This window comes from Struthio camelus, chromosome 5 (genome assembly GCF_040807025.1).
Source record: "Struthio camelus isolate bStrCam1 chromosome 5, bStrCam1.hap1, whole genome shotgun sequence".
Lineage (NCBI taxonomy): Eukaryota > Metazoa > Chordata > Aves > Struthioniformes > Struthionidae > Struthio > Struthio camelus.
In genome coordinates this window covers 45,691,260-45,706,186 of record NC_090946.1, presented here as the reverse complement: position 1 = coordinate 45,706,186, position 14,927 = coordinate 45,691,260, and the positions used below count along the sequence as shown (strand labels likewise).

Here is a 14,927-nt window from a genome sequence, read left to right as displayed (position 1 = left end):
CGAGGATTTTTTTCCTTGCTGCCCATCATCATGAACCCTGAGGCTCACACACTTAAAAAGGCATTTAGACAACTAAAGTTCTTTAATACTCCCACCGGCCCTCAGGCCCAAGAAGATATTTGGAATACTAGTCCGTACAGTCAACCAGCAACTAAAAAACTCTAGTATTTAAACAACATTTCCCAAATTCTCATGCAGATGAGAAGAACAGAAACTCCCTCTGTATCCTCACGCAACTTGAGATTCTCACACATTTTATGGTTTATATATAAACAAATAAATGTGCACACCAGGGTTAAATCAGTGAGAGTGAGGTGCAGAAATAAACTGCCCTTGAGAATCAAAGCCTGAACGCTTGTATCAGAAAGATGAATAGGTTATGCTCTCACATAAACTTCTACAGCAAACAGAGGGAGTAGGTAGCTGGAGGTCATGCTTGACCATCTAGTCTGTCTTATCCTTCCTCCCTTCTACAGCTGCATGACTCAAGTGGGCTTCTGGACAATGCAAATAGCTTACAATTCTGAGCTCATTCATCTGCCAACATCAAAGCTCCTGTACAAAGAAGGGAAAAATAGGTGGCAAGTGAGTGAGGTCATTACCTCCACGACACAGACAAAAGGCAGAATTCTGAGAGGAGCAAATAAAGGCAATTATAAATGGGTACAAATGAAGCACCAAATAAACGTTTTCTGTCAGGCTTTGGTAGCTATAAGAAAAGTCTCACTGTGGCATTTCTAGGAAAAAGTATTTGAATATATTGTTTGCTGGTTTTCAAATCAGGATCACAAGGACAAGGGTAATAATGCTCTTGAAGGAAAACAACTGTCTGTTTGCAAGGACACAAAGCAGCAAAGCTCTTCACCCTCCAACATCCCTGTCACTTAGCTCTTGCCACAATCCACAAATCCCAAATAGCTGCAAGAACTCAAAACAGTCTAACCACTTAACGTATTATTTTAAAGTTACAAATTTCACCAAGATTAACAGATGAAACTACAGTTTTCACTCCCTGAAGCATTAATGGTATTGAATTCTTTGTTAGGAGGTTTCAATCTACTTGCATCACAGATGCTTTTATGCAGCTAGCTGGTGTGCAGATCACTTATAGCAGGCTTCCCTCTTAAGTGAAGAAAGTCGGGAGTTTTGGATCCAGCTTCTCCTGAGTAGCTGTCAGAATCTATGGGTGACTAAAGAGAGAATACTAAAGAAGAGATTAGCATAGAAGAACTAAATGCAATTAAACATGCAAACCAACCAAACTGCCCCACCAACTAGTAGTCTATGTTTAATTTGTGCAAAGAAATTGCATTAATAGAACTGAAAATCAAACACACACACACACAAACCCCCCCACTTGTCACAGCAAAATAACACCTCTGACCAGTATGGGAACTTAAGTATTAAGTCTCTTGAAGTGTAAGGGTGAACTCTAAGAGAACTTGTAAGTTCTGCATTTGCTGTCAGGAATATGTTCATTTTTGCCATACTACAATCTGAAAGCTCTATTTTGAACACGAGGGTATTTACCTTCTCTGTAGATTTTCACCACTGTGTTACACTGAAATTCTGGAGGCAGATGCTGAGTACCTCAGACTAACAGTTGAGGGTTTTTAAACCTTGCTGGTCATTATTCACAGGAAAACCTCCCAAGAGTAAACTGCTTTCCATGTCCAAGCTTCAGGGACAGATTAACAAAGGCTGTACTTCTGTGAGCAGCTGAACCTCACAGCTCTGAAAGGAGATTTCTCACCTACCCTCCGATTCCTTCCTTACATCACATTCAAACACTTGCCACTCCCCTTTGAGAGTCAATTTAAATCATTAACCCTGAAAAAGAAGTAAATTCTTTTCTGCAAGGTTAGGAAGTTGAATCAGCTCAATGAACTATCTTGCATCGCCTCTGTTGGACAAGAAAGGCCTTCTCCTTTCAGCAGTTCACTTTTTTCCAATGCAACTGCACTCTAAGCACTGAGCAGTGAGGGATATGTCTTTTCTCGCTAGGGTTAAAATATGGAATCTAAATGCAACTTTAGCAGTTGAGCTAAATGTGCAGACAATACAGAATACTTTCTGAATAATTAAAAAAAATTACTAGGTCCTGTACAAAGCATTAAAAACTATTTAAGATAGCTTAAGAGAGAGAAAAGACTGAATAATCAGTTTAACACACATGAAAAGAAAAACTAAAGAAGGATAAAATCAGAATTGCAAAAATATAACATTTCTGAGGAAGCCTTCCTACCACAAATGACACTCACATTTCGAACACAACTTCATTATCCCTAAATCTCTTCAAATGCCCCCTTCAGAAAAAGACTTAGCCCACATAAAGTTTTGATCTATGAGGGAATATGAGCAAGGAATTCGATGAAGCTCAGCAGGGACTCTGCATAGATTTCAAAAGCAAGTGACAGTAAGATTAAAAAGAAATAAACAGGGTTGGAACAGATTGGATTAAGCTGGAGTTCTTTTTTGTGCTCCTTTTAGGTGAATTCTGATTTTGGAAAGAGATTTTTATGCATTATTTTTTATTCACAAACTTACCAAAAAAAAAAAAAAAAAGAGAGGCACACTAGTTTTTTAACAGGGTAAATCTCAAAAGACATTCTGCAAGTTTCTCGCTCGTCTTGTGTATCTTGCAATAGGTTCCGATTCTTACCTTCTATTCTAGATCTGCCTGGAACTGGAATTGCGTTTTCTGTCAAAGATAGTTCCTAAGGACTATCCATACTGTTGGCAATCGAAGTCAGCTGAGTTTGATATTACCAGACATTTGGGACATGCACAGTTAGACTACACCTTTGCATTTCCCGTGACTTCATTCTCCTTTTTTCTTCCAGTTGGAAGACTGGCTTTGCAAGTATAAGCAGCAATCTTTATGTCAAAGTCTCTCTCTCTCTCTGATATTCCATATGAAACCACATCTTCCCTCTTAGCTTCTTATAGCATTCATAAGGGAGTAGAGCTCCTTTTGCTCTCATTTCCAACTGGTTTGTAGCATTGTGTGCTACTTCTTATCTGATCAAAAAGTCCATCAAGCTGAAAGACTACCAGGTTTAGAAAGAATGCATGCTTCCGAAGCACAGCATCAACCTGATGCAGAATGATCATATTCTTCCCATTAAAATATCACTTGACCAACCAGAAAATGGCTTAAAAAGCAGAATGACGGACACTAAGGCTTTTTTTCTAGATCTTACGTATCAGATGAGAAGCTAAACTATCGTCAGAGCGTACATAAGGCTACTTTGAACTCCAGGGTAGAAAAAGCAGTGTCATCTTTAGGCTGACTACACAGCCATACACTTCAGATCAGCAGCAGTTTTTTGCCTAAACAATAGAGGCAAATATCCCCTGATATTTTTTCAGGATTGTTTCCATATTATATTTTCTTTCTGCCAAAACCTATGTAAAACTCAAAGGCAACACGCAGCACCTACTTCCCCCCATACCCATTAGTCACATTGCTCAGTTCAGTGACGCAAATGTATTTCCTTCTTACAATCCGAAAGAAGCTCAACTCTGCCTCCTGCAGCAACAATAGAATTAACGAACAAATTCTTATTGCTGAACCCTTATTGATGACAGCAGAGAAATTTTCAGATCTTAGTTTTATGGTGTTATAGCTTGAAAATACATTTTTTTTGTCCTTAAACGTACTCAGTGGTTAAGTACAGCTGTCTAAAGACAACGTCTAGCTCTACAAACATGCAAACAGCTGTTAGTCACTTTATGCATGGCCCACTTCTTTGTGACTGGCAGCAGGGACCAAGACCTACCACAGTGCAGCAGCAAACTACTTCTTGCTAACCACTGCCCATCATCTCTGACAGGATATTAAACTACAAAGACTTATCATCCGATCCAGTAGTATATCGTTAATGAAGAAACATTACACTTTGAAACATTACATTTTAAAACAAGAATTAAGAACTTCATAAATCCACAAAATTCAGGTTTTGTGGAATTGCCTCTATTGCTTTTAAAAGCAATATGGAAAAAAGGAAGACATTTCCTTATCATACTTGGATAATATTCATGGTTCTAATACCATATTAAATGGGCTTTAAAAGCCTCTGTAAATATTTCTCTTGTGAATATCAGCTTCCAAGTATTAGACCACATTCATCAAGAGGTAGAATTTATTGTGTGCTTTAGTAGATATTTTTCTTCTTTCAAAGTCTGTGTTGGAAAACAGTTCTCAGATAAAGCTATACAAGCCCTGCCTCCTGTTTTATCTCCTGAATCAGAAAAAAAACGTTATAGAGATGTCTTGAAACACTCGTGGAAGCTCTGGAGACTTGGGACAGAATCACTTGCTTATTACCTGATCACGATCACCTGCAAAACAGCAGCTCTTCATGGTACATGAGTTAAAGTACCCTTGGTTGTCAAACTGGAAGACAGGCAATCGGCAGTGGATGTCATAGAGGACCGGTGGCAGACGGCGACGCAGTGCCAGAAGCTGCGTTCCATTGCTGTTGAACCGGACACTCATGGCACTCTGAAGGGACAGATTTCCACCATAGCGGAGCAACGAACTGGGAAAAGAAAGAGGGAACAAGTGAGGTGGGCCACTCGTGTGAACCGAGTTAAAGACAGAATTCTCTCTTTACCTTTACTGAGCAATTTCAAACAAACAAGACCTAGTGAATCCTAATCCTGCTTAGTTTCTACGGAAAAGTCTTTAAAGCAGCAATTGAATCCTGAACAAACTCGATTCAAAGCTTGGATGACAAACTATCAAAATGCTAAGACTAAAGTTAATTTTCCAGTCTCTATGACAGTATATATTTCCTGCATGGGAGCAAAGTCTCACAGAGCAATCTTAAGCCTTAAAAAGGCTATTCTTGTACTTCTTGAAGCTCTGGGATGTCTGCATTTAGACTGACCCTACCAGCACTCAGTTCTTTTTCTTCAGCTAGTACCCTAATCCAGCCAAGCCAACCTTCCCTCCCACTCCCCAGGCATGGGACAGCACTTTCTCCAACGGTAGATACTTAGACCATTATCTCTCTCCCGCTTCTATTTACACCTCTACAGGGCATCAGAGAATGTTTGGACTCTACAATTAGTTCCAGCTGTCTTAAATAGAAGACCATCTTACTAACAAGTTATTGCAAGAAAGGCTAAAATAAGACACTTAGCTAAACTCATACTTGCTTCATCTACAAATATTGCCAAGTAGGCAAGGCAATTATGCTAACACATGACACTATTATTACCTAAAACTCTTATGTGATTAAAATAGCTAGTTTCCTTGTCCCATATAAGGTTGTATGATCAGAACTAGAGTATTTTTTAATCAGTTCTTATTGTCACATAGAAGACAACAAAACAAAGGGCTATTTGTTCCTGTACTCTCTTTTAAAACAATAACAGAACATGGAATTTGTCTCATCCAGGAGCCTGAAGATAATTAAAGCATACCTGAAATTCAGCTTGCACTATATGGGATTTCTGGGCTCTTCAGAGACTTATTGAATCCCTGTACTTTAAATGAGTACGTGCATGGCAAGGGAGACACAGAAGGAAGATAATTTATTCCTTTTTTTGTTCAAAAGGTTGCTGAAATCTCCTTAAGCAGTATGGGAGCCAGACTTTCTGTTAACAGGTTTTGAGCAATCTCCCCCAAAGCTCGTGTTAAGAGCTGTGACTTTTGTGCATCCTGTGGACCAGAGAGGAATGCTAGCACAGAAGCTGCAGATTCTAGAAGGAAGTTTGTTCACAGGTTTTAATGGATAATACTTTCAGATGAAGCCCTCTGCCTCTCATTTGTGAAGAGTGAGTCACTCTGCATGGATGGAAAGCCACAATCCTCACAGGCTGAAGCATGCATTGTTACATGAGACAGTTAAAAATCACTGTTCCTAAGCCAAAGTTAAAGAAAAACAAAAAACAAAACAGAACACTCCACATAATAATTTAACGCACTAGAAATAGACTGCTCTCCCCTCAACACGCTTCAAATTGAACTGTCAAAGCCAGGGGGCTACAAAGGAACTAGAAGTTACACTTTCAAAGCTAGCTAGTAAGAACTTCAAGTTGGACACCAAACATTCTTAACACATTTTACTGTTTTTTTGAGCAGCTATGCATATAGCTTCTTAATTCTTGATGAATCTAGATTTCAGCTACAGGGAAACCCAATATAGCCAACACTGTAGAATAATATAATATAAACAGCTATGCTCTTTTGTCAGCCTGTTCCATCTCCTTCCTCTTGTCCCCTATTCACAGTCACTTGCTTCCACTGCTTATCTTGTGCTTCTGCACGGACTTCTCCATGAGCCAATTCAGCACACTAACAGAGTGGAGGAAAAAGGGTGAGCAGTTTTTCTGCTGGGTGGGTGACCCGTGCTGGCTTACTGAAATGTCTAACAAGTGCCAGAGCAGGTTTAAGGGAAGGCACAAAGCCATCTGTCCAGGAGCAGGAAAAAGACAACCCTCTTTTGGCAAGAGTGGTGACAGATTAGATCAAGTCAGCTTGTGTAGTTTCACCTGCTGTTTTGTCATCACTTTAAGTCAGCAAAAGCCAACTTACTACCACCAGAACTGATGATGACACCTTCCCCACCTCCTTCTCCTACTACCCACAAGTGCTTGTGCAGCAAACCACACCAAAGAACTGATCTAGGTAAAAAGTAACCATACAAAGAAATGAAGAGTTAAGTGCCTGATTCCAGTCAAACAGCCAGGGAAGCAGGCAGGACTATCACGTTTGGCAGCAATGCTGGGAAAGCGTCCCCAGAACTACAAGCTAACAAGGCACGTGCTCCCCAGAGGGGCAGAGGCCAGGCTGCGAGGGTCTGCCACCTCCTCCTCTGTCTCCAGAGCCTGTGCTCTGTCACGTGGCATTAGCAGTAACCTGGCCAAATTAATCCTACAGAGAGAAGGGAAAGAGGCAAGGTAGATGAGGCCTCCACACCAGCTTTCTCCACAGGTCTACAAGCACTAGCAAGCAAGTGAAACGAAAATGCCCCACCAGCAGCAGCAGATTTGGATCAACTTGACACAGTTCTGACACAGTACCCCGAAACAGTTTCCATCATATATGGAAATTGAAAAAGCTCTAAATTTTTAGGTTAACTGCTATAAGTGCCACTTAGATGCAAGTTTCATAAAAGGGCTACAGAATGAATGGCATCTACCTTTGATATTTAGGAATAAGATGTGGAATTAATATTTTTCAAACTAGGAACTAGGAATGATGAGTGTCTTGTACATTAGCATCAATAGTCCCATCCTCTCATACGTGTTTGTGCAGAAAGTGCACCCCTCTTCTCTTAGGCAAAGCCACTGAGCTTCTTTTAACAGTGTTTTGTAGTTTTTAATAAAAACATGGGAAAGTTTACTATTGGAAACCGTAACTTCGGGAATAGGGTTTTAGGATCCCCATCATCCATGGTTTCTTTTTGTCAAAGAGGTCAATAAAATTCTCAGGCAACACAAATTACTCAGTCGGGCGTTAAGCAAAAAACACCTCCCCCTCTCCTGATAGGTTTGTGCAGAGTAGAGAAGCTTTCTTTGGAAGTTTCCACTTCCTTTAAAAAAAAAAATATATATATATGCGTGTGTGTGTGTGTGTGTGTGTGTGTGTGTGTGTGTGTGTGTGTGTGTGTATATACATACACACACACATCTATATATATATAAACCCAGAAGAAATAAACCAATAAACCCAGGTATTTTGGGGGCTAAGGTTTTTTTTTATTTTTTAATAAAAATGTAAGAGTTCTCCATGAGAACATCATTTTACACACAGACACCTCAAACATATACCCCATCACACCTAATATATTGTCCAGCATTTTTAGCTAAAAGTTCTCCAGGAACATTTCACAGATTTAGTTTTAATTTTAAAAAATTAACTGTTTAAATTTTTTCCTCATAGCAATAACACTTAGGTAAGTCATCTCATCTTCTAGTTTTTTTCTAGCTGTCTCTGCCAAAGTCATCTCCATTTTTCACATAACTGCTTTTTCTCCTCTTTCCTCCCTTTCCCTTCTTCATTTTAAGATGTGGGTCATCTCTGCACCAAGACTAAACCTCTTCCCCTTTCCTCATTACCAATTCTCTTCTGCAATGTAAATGCAGTTCAGAGTTTTCTCCTGCCTGAAAAGTGAACAAGCCTTTCAGATGTCCCATCCTTGCAAACCTGACAGTAAAGTTTCCATGGTTACTATTACTAGGCCCTGCCCGAAGTATTTTGAAATTATATTTTATAGTAATAGTAGAGCAATATTAAGCCAGCTTTCCATTCTACTTTACCGATGTTTTCATTAGGCAGTGGGCTAAATTTGGCTAATAGAGAAAGAAATGCTAAAATATCTGCCCACTCATACACAAGAGCAACATGCTGTTGACCTTCCCCATTTGCCTCAATTCTTGCCTCCAGGATCAGACTCCACAGCCCCAAGTGCAGCATTTTGCTGCACAAAGCACAAGACAGTTTTCTGTTTTTCCCACCCTGCTGTGTCCTGCTTGCTTTTGTCTGCCTCTCTCAAACTTAACCTTCTGGCAGAGTTTGGTAGATTAACTTCAGCATGTTCTCCTTGAACAAGCTAAGGAGACAAGGAGCTGATATTTGGATGACATCTATTTCCTAATCAAAATGGAGGAGAAAGATTTGTTCTCTCTCTGTATTCCTAAGAGAGAATGCATGAGAGAGGTGATTAGAAGTATGATGTTGGGGCTGGTAGCTTGTGGGTCCATACTGGTGGAGAGTTCGAGTCCTAGCTCACAAATAGAGATCTGAAAAGTCTCTCTGCCTCTTAGTGTAGGCTGTGCACATCCTAGCAACTCCTAGAACTGAGGAGCCTCAGTTCCTCAGCATCTTGCATTATAAAATCCTATTTTAGCTGATCATAAAATAGAGAAATTGGCTTTAGGAAAAAAAATTTTGTCTAATAAGACTTCTAGAGTATTCCATCTCCATCAAAACTGCAGGAAATTGACCAGTATTAAACCATTAATAGTGTTTCATTAATACTGAAGAGGATGTCTGAATTGGGAAGCTCCAAAAGCTTCAAGTCCACCTACACCATGCAGTAGAGTAGACGAACCTGCTTCTCCTCCCATGGTTTTAGAGTCAAGGTAGCCTCAGAACTAGAGCTTTCACTCTGTACTTGGAGGGTGAGGGGTGGGGGAAGGAAGGAGGCTTGGAGGAAGCAGAAAGGGGACAGCTGTGTTTAAGCATGTACAGTGTTAAAGTGCCCCTCCCTACTTTTCAGATTGCATCATGGTGCTTCTCTACATCTTTAGCTAGTGCCTCTAAAAAAACAACCAACTCACCAACCACAGGAGTATCTGGGGCAGTGTAGACATGCTTGGCTATGTTGGTCATATTAGAACTGCCATTTCTGCTCCTTATTTCATGCTCCAGCCTTCCTCTGCAAGGAATTTCAGAGGCACTCCTTGTACTTACTAAAAAAATTATTAATGCATCAGACTAAAACCAGTACTCCCATCTCAAAGACCCTGACAGTCAGTGAGAAATCTGAGGACATCCCTAAAAAAGCCTGTCTGGCAGCAACAGGTAGCACCTACTTTCTGCCACAGGAATTATCTTTATGCATCCAGACCCAGACTCCTCCGGGATTTAGTCTGCTTCCAAATCTGGCTCTCCCAGGCAGCAGTGGAATGCTGATGTTGCCTACCAGCTCTGGAAGCAATACAGAAAGAGACATACACAGGTCTGAGCTTTTTTTTTTTTTTAAAAAAAGTCATCTTGTGTGGTTAAGAGAAATATTTAGTCCACAGATGGAACATTAAAATCTACACACACATGCTGAAGCCGGAGGAAGGCTGAGGAGGGAGCGAATGGACAGTTATGTGCAATATGGTCATTTCCGTAGTTGGATATGCTGCATACAGGCAGCACTCAAGTGTTAACTAAATACCAGCTCAGCCAAACAATGGGAGGCTTTCAATCCAAGAGTAGCACCACTAATGTAAATAAATCCGTTCCTACTGGCAGCTAGTGGAGTGGGGGAAGCAGCAGTCTCACAGCAGTCAGAATTCGCACCACTTGAATGTTTCCTCTGCAGGAAAAGTCTATTCCTGAAACAAGCTTTTCCCCCTCCTCCCTTCTCCTCCTTTTTAAACAAAGGAGGTGTTTCATCCTTTTCGGAAAAGTCGACTGCCTAATTAGTAACGTAAGCTTAACCCAGGCTATTCAAACATCAGCTTGGCAACATACAGTGGCCATTAAAACTGAAAGAAGATCATAGCGCCTTGGTAGAAGTAAAATAAAGTGGTGTGCATGACAGTATTAAATTGAACCATTAAATAGTGACTCTCAATAAGCTACAAATCTGACAATGAATTGAGTACAGTCACTATCCTTGGGAAATGAGAGTCATTTAAGAGGGAGAAGGAAGGAAGGAAGGGAGAAAGTGTTGATATCATAAACAGCAGTGTGTGAAACTAACTTAATGAAAGAATGACCTTAAAAGGAAGAAATGAATTGAACGCTTGTAACTAATACACATCATTGCACGCAATTGTGTTTGTCAGCATTTCTGTAACCACTAAATTGAGGAACTTCTAACTGTGCAAAAATAACTGGAATGAAACTTGGCAAACAGGATCTCAGCCTGGAAAACTCTACAAAAAGGGTTGGTCCCTTCTACCCCCCCACCCCGAAACCCCAAACAAAAATTATTTTCTGTAAAAACACACACAATTCTTCTGCAGTCTGGAGTAAACACTTAAAGCAGAATTAACCAGTGATAGGAAAGTAAGCACAAGCTCAAGCTCAATTAACATGCATGCCTTATATTAAAAAGGTAGATTAAAAACCTTACAGAATGTTCAAGACCGTTTTTTTTGAAAAGCAGATCAGCCATGTCAAAGTATTTGGGGTTTCCTCTGTATGTATTCAGAGGCAAACAAACATGAAGGAAGCCCATCATTGTCTTATGATTTAAAAAAAAAAAAAAAAAGAAAGAAAGCACAATAGCCATACCCAAGATTTTATTATTTCTCAGTAATATGCTCATTATTCTAGATCCCTTTAGCAATATTTTCAATTGCATCACTATATTTTCAAGAAATCTCTTGTAGAACTGTACCACCCAGAATGCTTAATAGGAAGCAAAGGATATTTTGGGAGCACTTTAAAGAATAACCATAAAAAATACAGAGTCTGTAGAGTTAGCAAAATTCAACACCTTTCCTTTCCTTCAAAGAGAATCACACAAATATAATTACCTGCATCTACCAAGACTGCATCTACCAAGACTGGAAGAAGCAAGGAATCTACAGGGAAGAATCTAAATGATCAGGAATATGCCTTTCCTTTCCTTCTGCTCCTTACCATTAGGCTTAGAAGTAAGGAAGTTAATATAAAAAGGAACACCCATCCTTACCAAACTTTCTTGGTTGGGAAGCTCCAAGGTGAACAAAAGCTTCACCCTTCCCTCCCAACCAGCATAGTAATAATTTATGTGTTTTTTAATAATAGAGATTCTCATCGGATAACTGATTTTAGAATCTGGAGCCTTAAGAATGTCAAGCATTACCAGATTTATGTACTCTGAGCAGCCAGACCTCATAACAGCAAACGCTTGCATGGATTAGCCTTTTTGCCCCACCTCTCAACTTTATGATCCAATTGAGCCATTGAATGCTGCAGTTGCTTCACCAATGATTTCAGGCAGTTCTCCAGAAAACATCATTATGCTTTCCTTTATTCTGCTTCATTCAAGGAAAACCACAGATTTTCACTATTTTGAGGAGGAAAGCTAAAGCACTAGAAAGCACTAAACGACTCTCCCCCACATCTGTGTTATTTTTAACTTTTCAAGAACTTAAGGCTTACCTCTGACATTCTATCTACTAAACATTAGAAGATGATGACCAAAAAGCCCTGTCATTTGAGTGCTTCATACTCTTATTCGGCTCTAGTTCTCTCAGTCTTATTATAGACTGGTTCCCAAACATTCACACCATCCCAATCTTGCTTTCACTACAAACCTGAGAGTCAGCAGGCACAACAATGTCCTATTCTCATTCACTGCTTGAGTTCTCTGGGTGCTACTATTATAGTAATAAATGAAATCTAGCAAGTAATGAAATAATTTTGCAAGAAAATAAAAAAAATTTAGCCATATTCAAAAAAGAAAAGCAGAGAATACAAATTAAAGAGTAATTGTCCAACAACCACAGCCAACCACCTAAATCACCCAACCATTTTTCTCCCTTTTTAATCCTTAAATTTTACTGTCAGATTGTATTATTCAGACTGTTCAGAAACAGTACCTGGCAGGAAGGTGTGCAGACTGTGGGAGACAACATTGGTGGGTCAAATTCAGCACAACAAAGATGAGTAGATTTCATCAGATAATCGGACAGAGAAGATACAAATACAGCCAGACATAGCATGGGAAGATGACCTTTAGACCAAAGGAAGTAACAGTAGCTGTTTCCAAAATGAAACACACACAGAAGTCAGTATAACACAAGGTACCTAGCTGCCAGAGAACACTAGCTCAGAAAGATAATCTGGGTGTAGCAGTTGATAATTCTTCATCCAGCATAAAACGTACTCTCACACTTCAGTATCTGTGCAAAAGCAGTGATGTAGCAATGCTGCAGTCCTGCGAAGCATCTATTGCGTACGTGCTCTTGTGCTATGCCTCTTGTTAGCTTGTAGGAAAGCTGAATAAGATTTTTTCTCTCATCCAATCAAGAAACATATGGTTCTTTTCTCTAGCAAAGCTACTCGAATTTTTTATTTAACAAAGCTATACAAACTTCTAGCTTTAATGAAATTAAAGAGAGCAGCAACAATAAAGTTGCCTTTCTTTTGAAATCAAAAGTGGAGGGATTTAAGATGTTCCCGTGGAAGCACATTCTAGTCTTGAACCAGTAAAATTTTTGCCTTTTAATAGGTACAAGATGGAATGCGAATTGCCACGTAAAACCAACTGAATGCAACTCCGCATACAAATTTGGTCTCATCAGGTCAGGTCCACCACTTCCTGCGAACTTACGTTTTAAAGACTAACTCCCATATGAAATAAAAGGGATGAACTAATGTTTTAAACTTCTCCCTGTAAAGGCACTAAGAGGATCTCTCCCTTGTATTCAGTCACCCATTTTTACCCTCCCCCAAGAAAGTATCTCTTATAATTTCTTTCTACTTCCCCGGTCATTGAAGTGGGGTGCAAAAGTCAGTAGGGCAAGGCTTATACGATCATAGCCCTATTACCTTAAGAATGGACGTGGCAGGGGGGAAAAACCCCACAAAATTCACAGCTTCTTTTAAACAATAGGTTACCATTTTGTTTATATTTTTAAAACTGGATTACAATGATAGCACTTTGCACTTTAAAGTCTGGCTTTGGAAAGATGTGTATATTAGAGAATCTCAAAACTAGTAAGAGGTATTAAGCATGATGATGCTTTTGAAGTAGGCAGTATACTTACTCCTCGATAAAGAAAAACCGAGCACAAGGGAGGTCAATCAACAGACCCTACCAAATACTGTGAAACAAAATAAGATTTTTCTGATTTCATTTGCTGTATGAAGTTATTTTTATTCTTGAGAACTATAAACCTGAATATGACTACTGCTTTTGGGCCCAAGCTGGAGAGCAAAGGCACAGTGTCTAATTTTATGTGTCTCTCCAGAGCCAAAGGGTAGTGTTGGGGATGCTGGCATGTGTGGAACAGTTCAATCTTCAAGCCAGAAAATCCACAAGAAGCTTTGGATGGAGGGTTGATTAACTCTGCAAAGGATACTGTGATTTTACCTAATGAAGATTTAATAAAAAGATCTATTAAATAAAGATGGGAAAAGCTGTGCAGAAGAGTCACAACAGCCTTATCTGAGAACAGAAACTAAACTACCTACAATTAAACATTTTCATTATAAAATTTGAAACTCTCTACTCCAAAACCCAATTGTGAGTCTGATCACCAAACCTGGGGATGACAGAGAGAAGTCAAAATCTTTCATCCTCTCCTTCAAAAATCTTCAAAGACTTCCAGTCTGCACATCAGTGGACTACCCTGAATTCATTCTACTGCAGGAAGGGTACCAGCCTAAACACAGAAAAAGCTAAGCTAAACCCTCTATCTCAAGAGGGGCTGACAAGGTCAGGCATAATGCAGGACTGAAACGAAGCAAAAAAAACATGTACATCTAAAACAGAAGTCAAGTAAGGGGAATCTTTTTATGGTACTGTACTAGTTAACTCTGCAGTGCTGACAAGCCATAAAAGTGGAAAAGACGGACTACAGCACCTACTTCAAGCACTTGAATAAGAGGCAGTATCCAGCAGAGACTTGCATGTTCTTTGAAGTATCTCTAGATTAGCTATTAGTTGGTGCCCACATCAGTAATAGAAAAAAATCACTTGCTTCAAAGTAAAAATGTCTGTCAATAAATTCACTGATCTACATCTTTTACAACTTTAACTTTACTGCAGCACTTCTGTCTTTAATAGAAAAAGAAGCATCAAGTGGTTTAAAGCAGCAACCAGCAAAACGGAGTAGACATGAAGAAAAGAGCTCTGTCCAGCAGAAATAGCACTTGAGCATCAGCATGACTAAAGCCTTAATGCTTGTCACCCCCTTTCTTTGCCCAGTCAGAAAGGTTTACTTGAAAGTAGTACATCTGCCTACAGTAGCCCCTATTTGAGAGACAGAAGAGACTACCTTTGATGTTTCTATCACCAAAGAAGTCCTTTGATTTTGGCTAAAACCTCAAGAGAATAGTTTGGAAATGTATTTACAGTTACATGCAAATACGGAAAACCAATCCAAAAGATACCCCTATAAGAAGAATCTGCCTAGATACCACCACCATTCACAGTTCCTTCGACACACCTGAAAGGTTTCCATAAATGGACAATTCAATCTCCATTCAATCCCTAACTTCAGCAACTACCAATTCACTTTTCGTAACATAAAAA

At 39.5% G+C, this 14,927-nt stretch overlaps 1 protein-coding gene across 3 annotated transcripts in view; it reads right to left on the bottom strand.

Annotated features, from left to right (window-relative positions):
• Positions 1-14,927, bottom strand: part of DCAF5 (DDB1 and CUL4 associated factor 5) — a 77,589-nt gene that overhangs the window by 30,688 nt on the left and 31,974 nt on the right. For all 3 annotated transcript variants that reach the window (XM_068946185.1, XM_068946187.1, XM_068946186.1), the window contains one exon: positions 4,331-4,544. In XM_068946185.1, the coding sequence (XP_068802286.1) occupies positions 4,331-4,544 (214 nt within the window). The remainder of the gene's footprint in view (positions 1-4,330; positions 4,545-14,927) is intronic.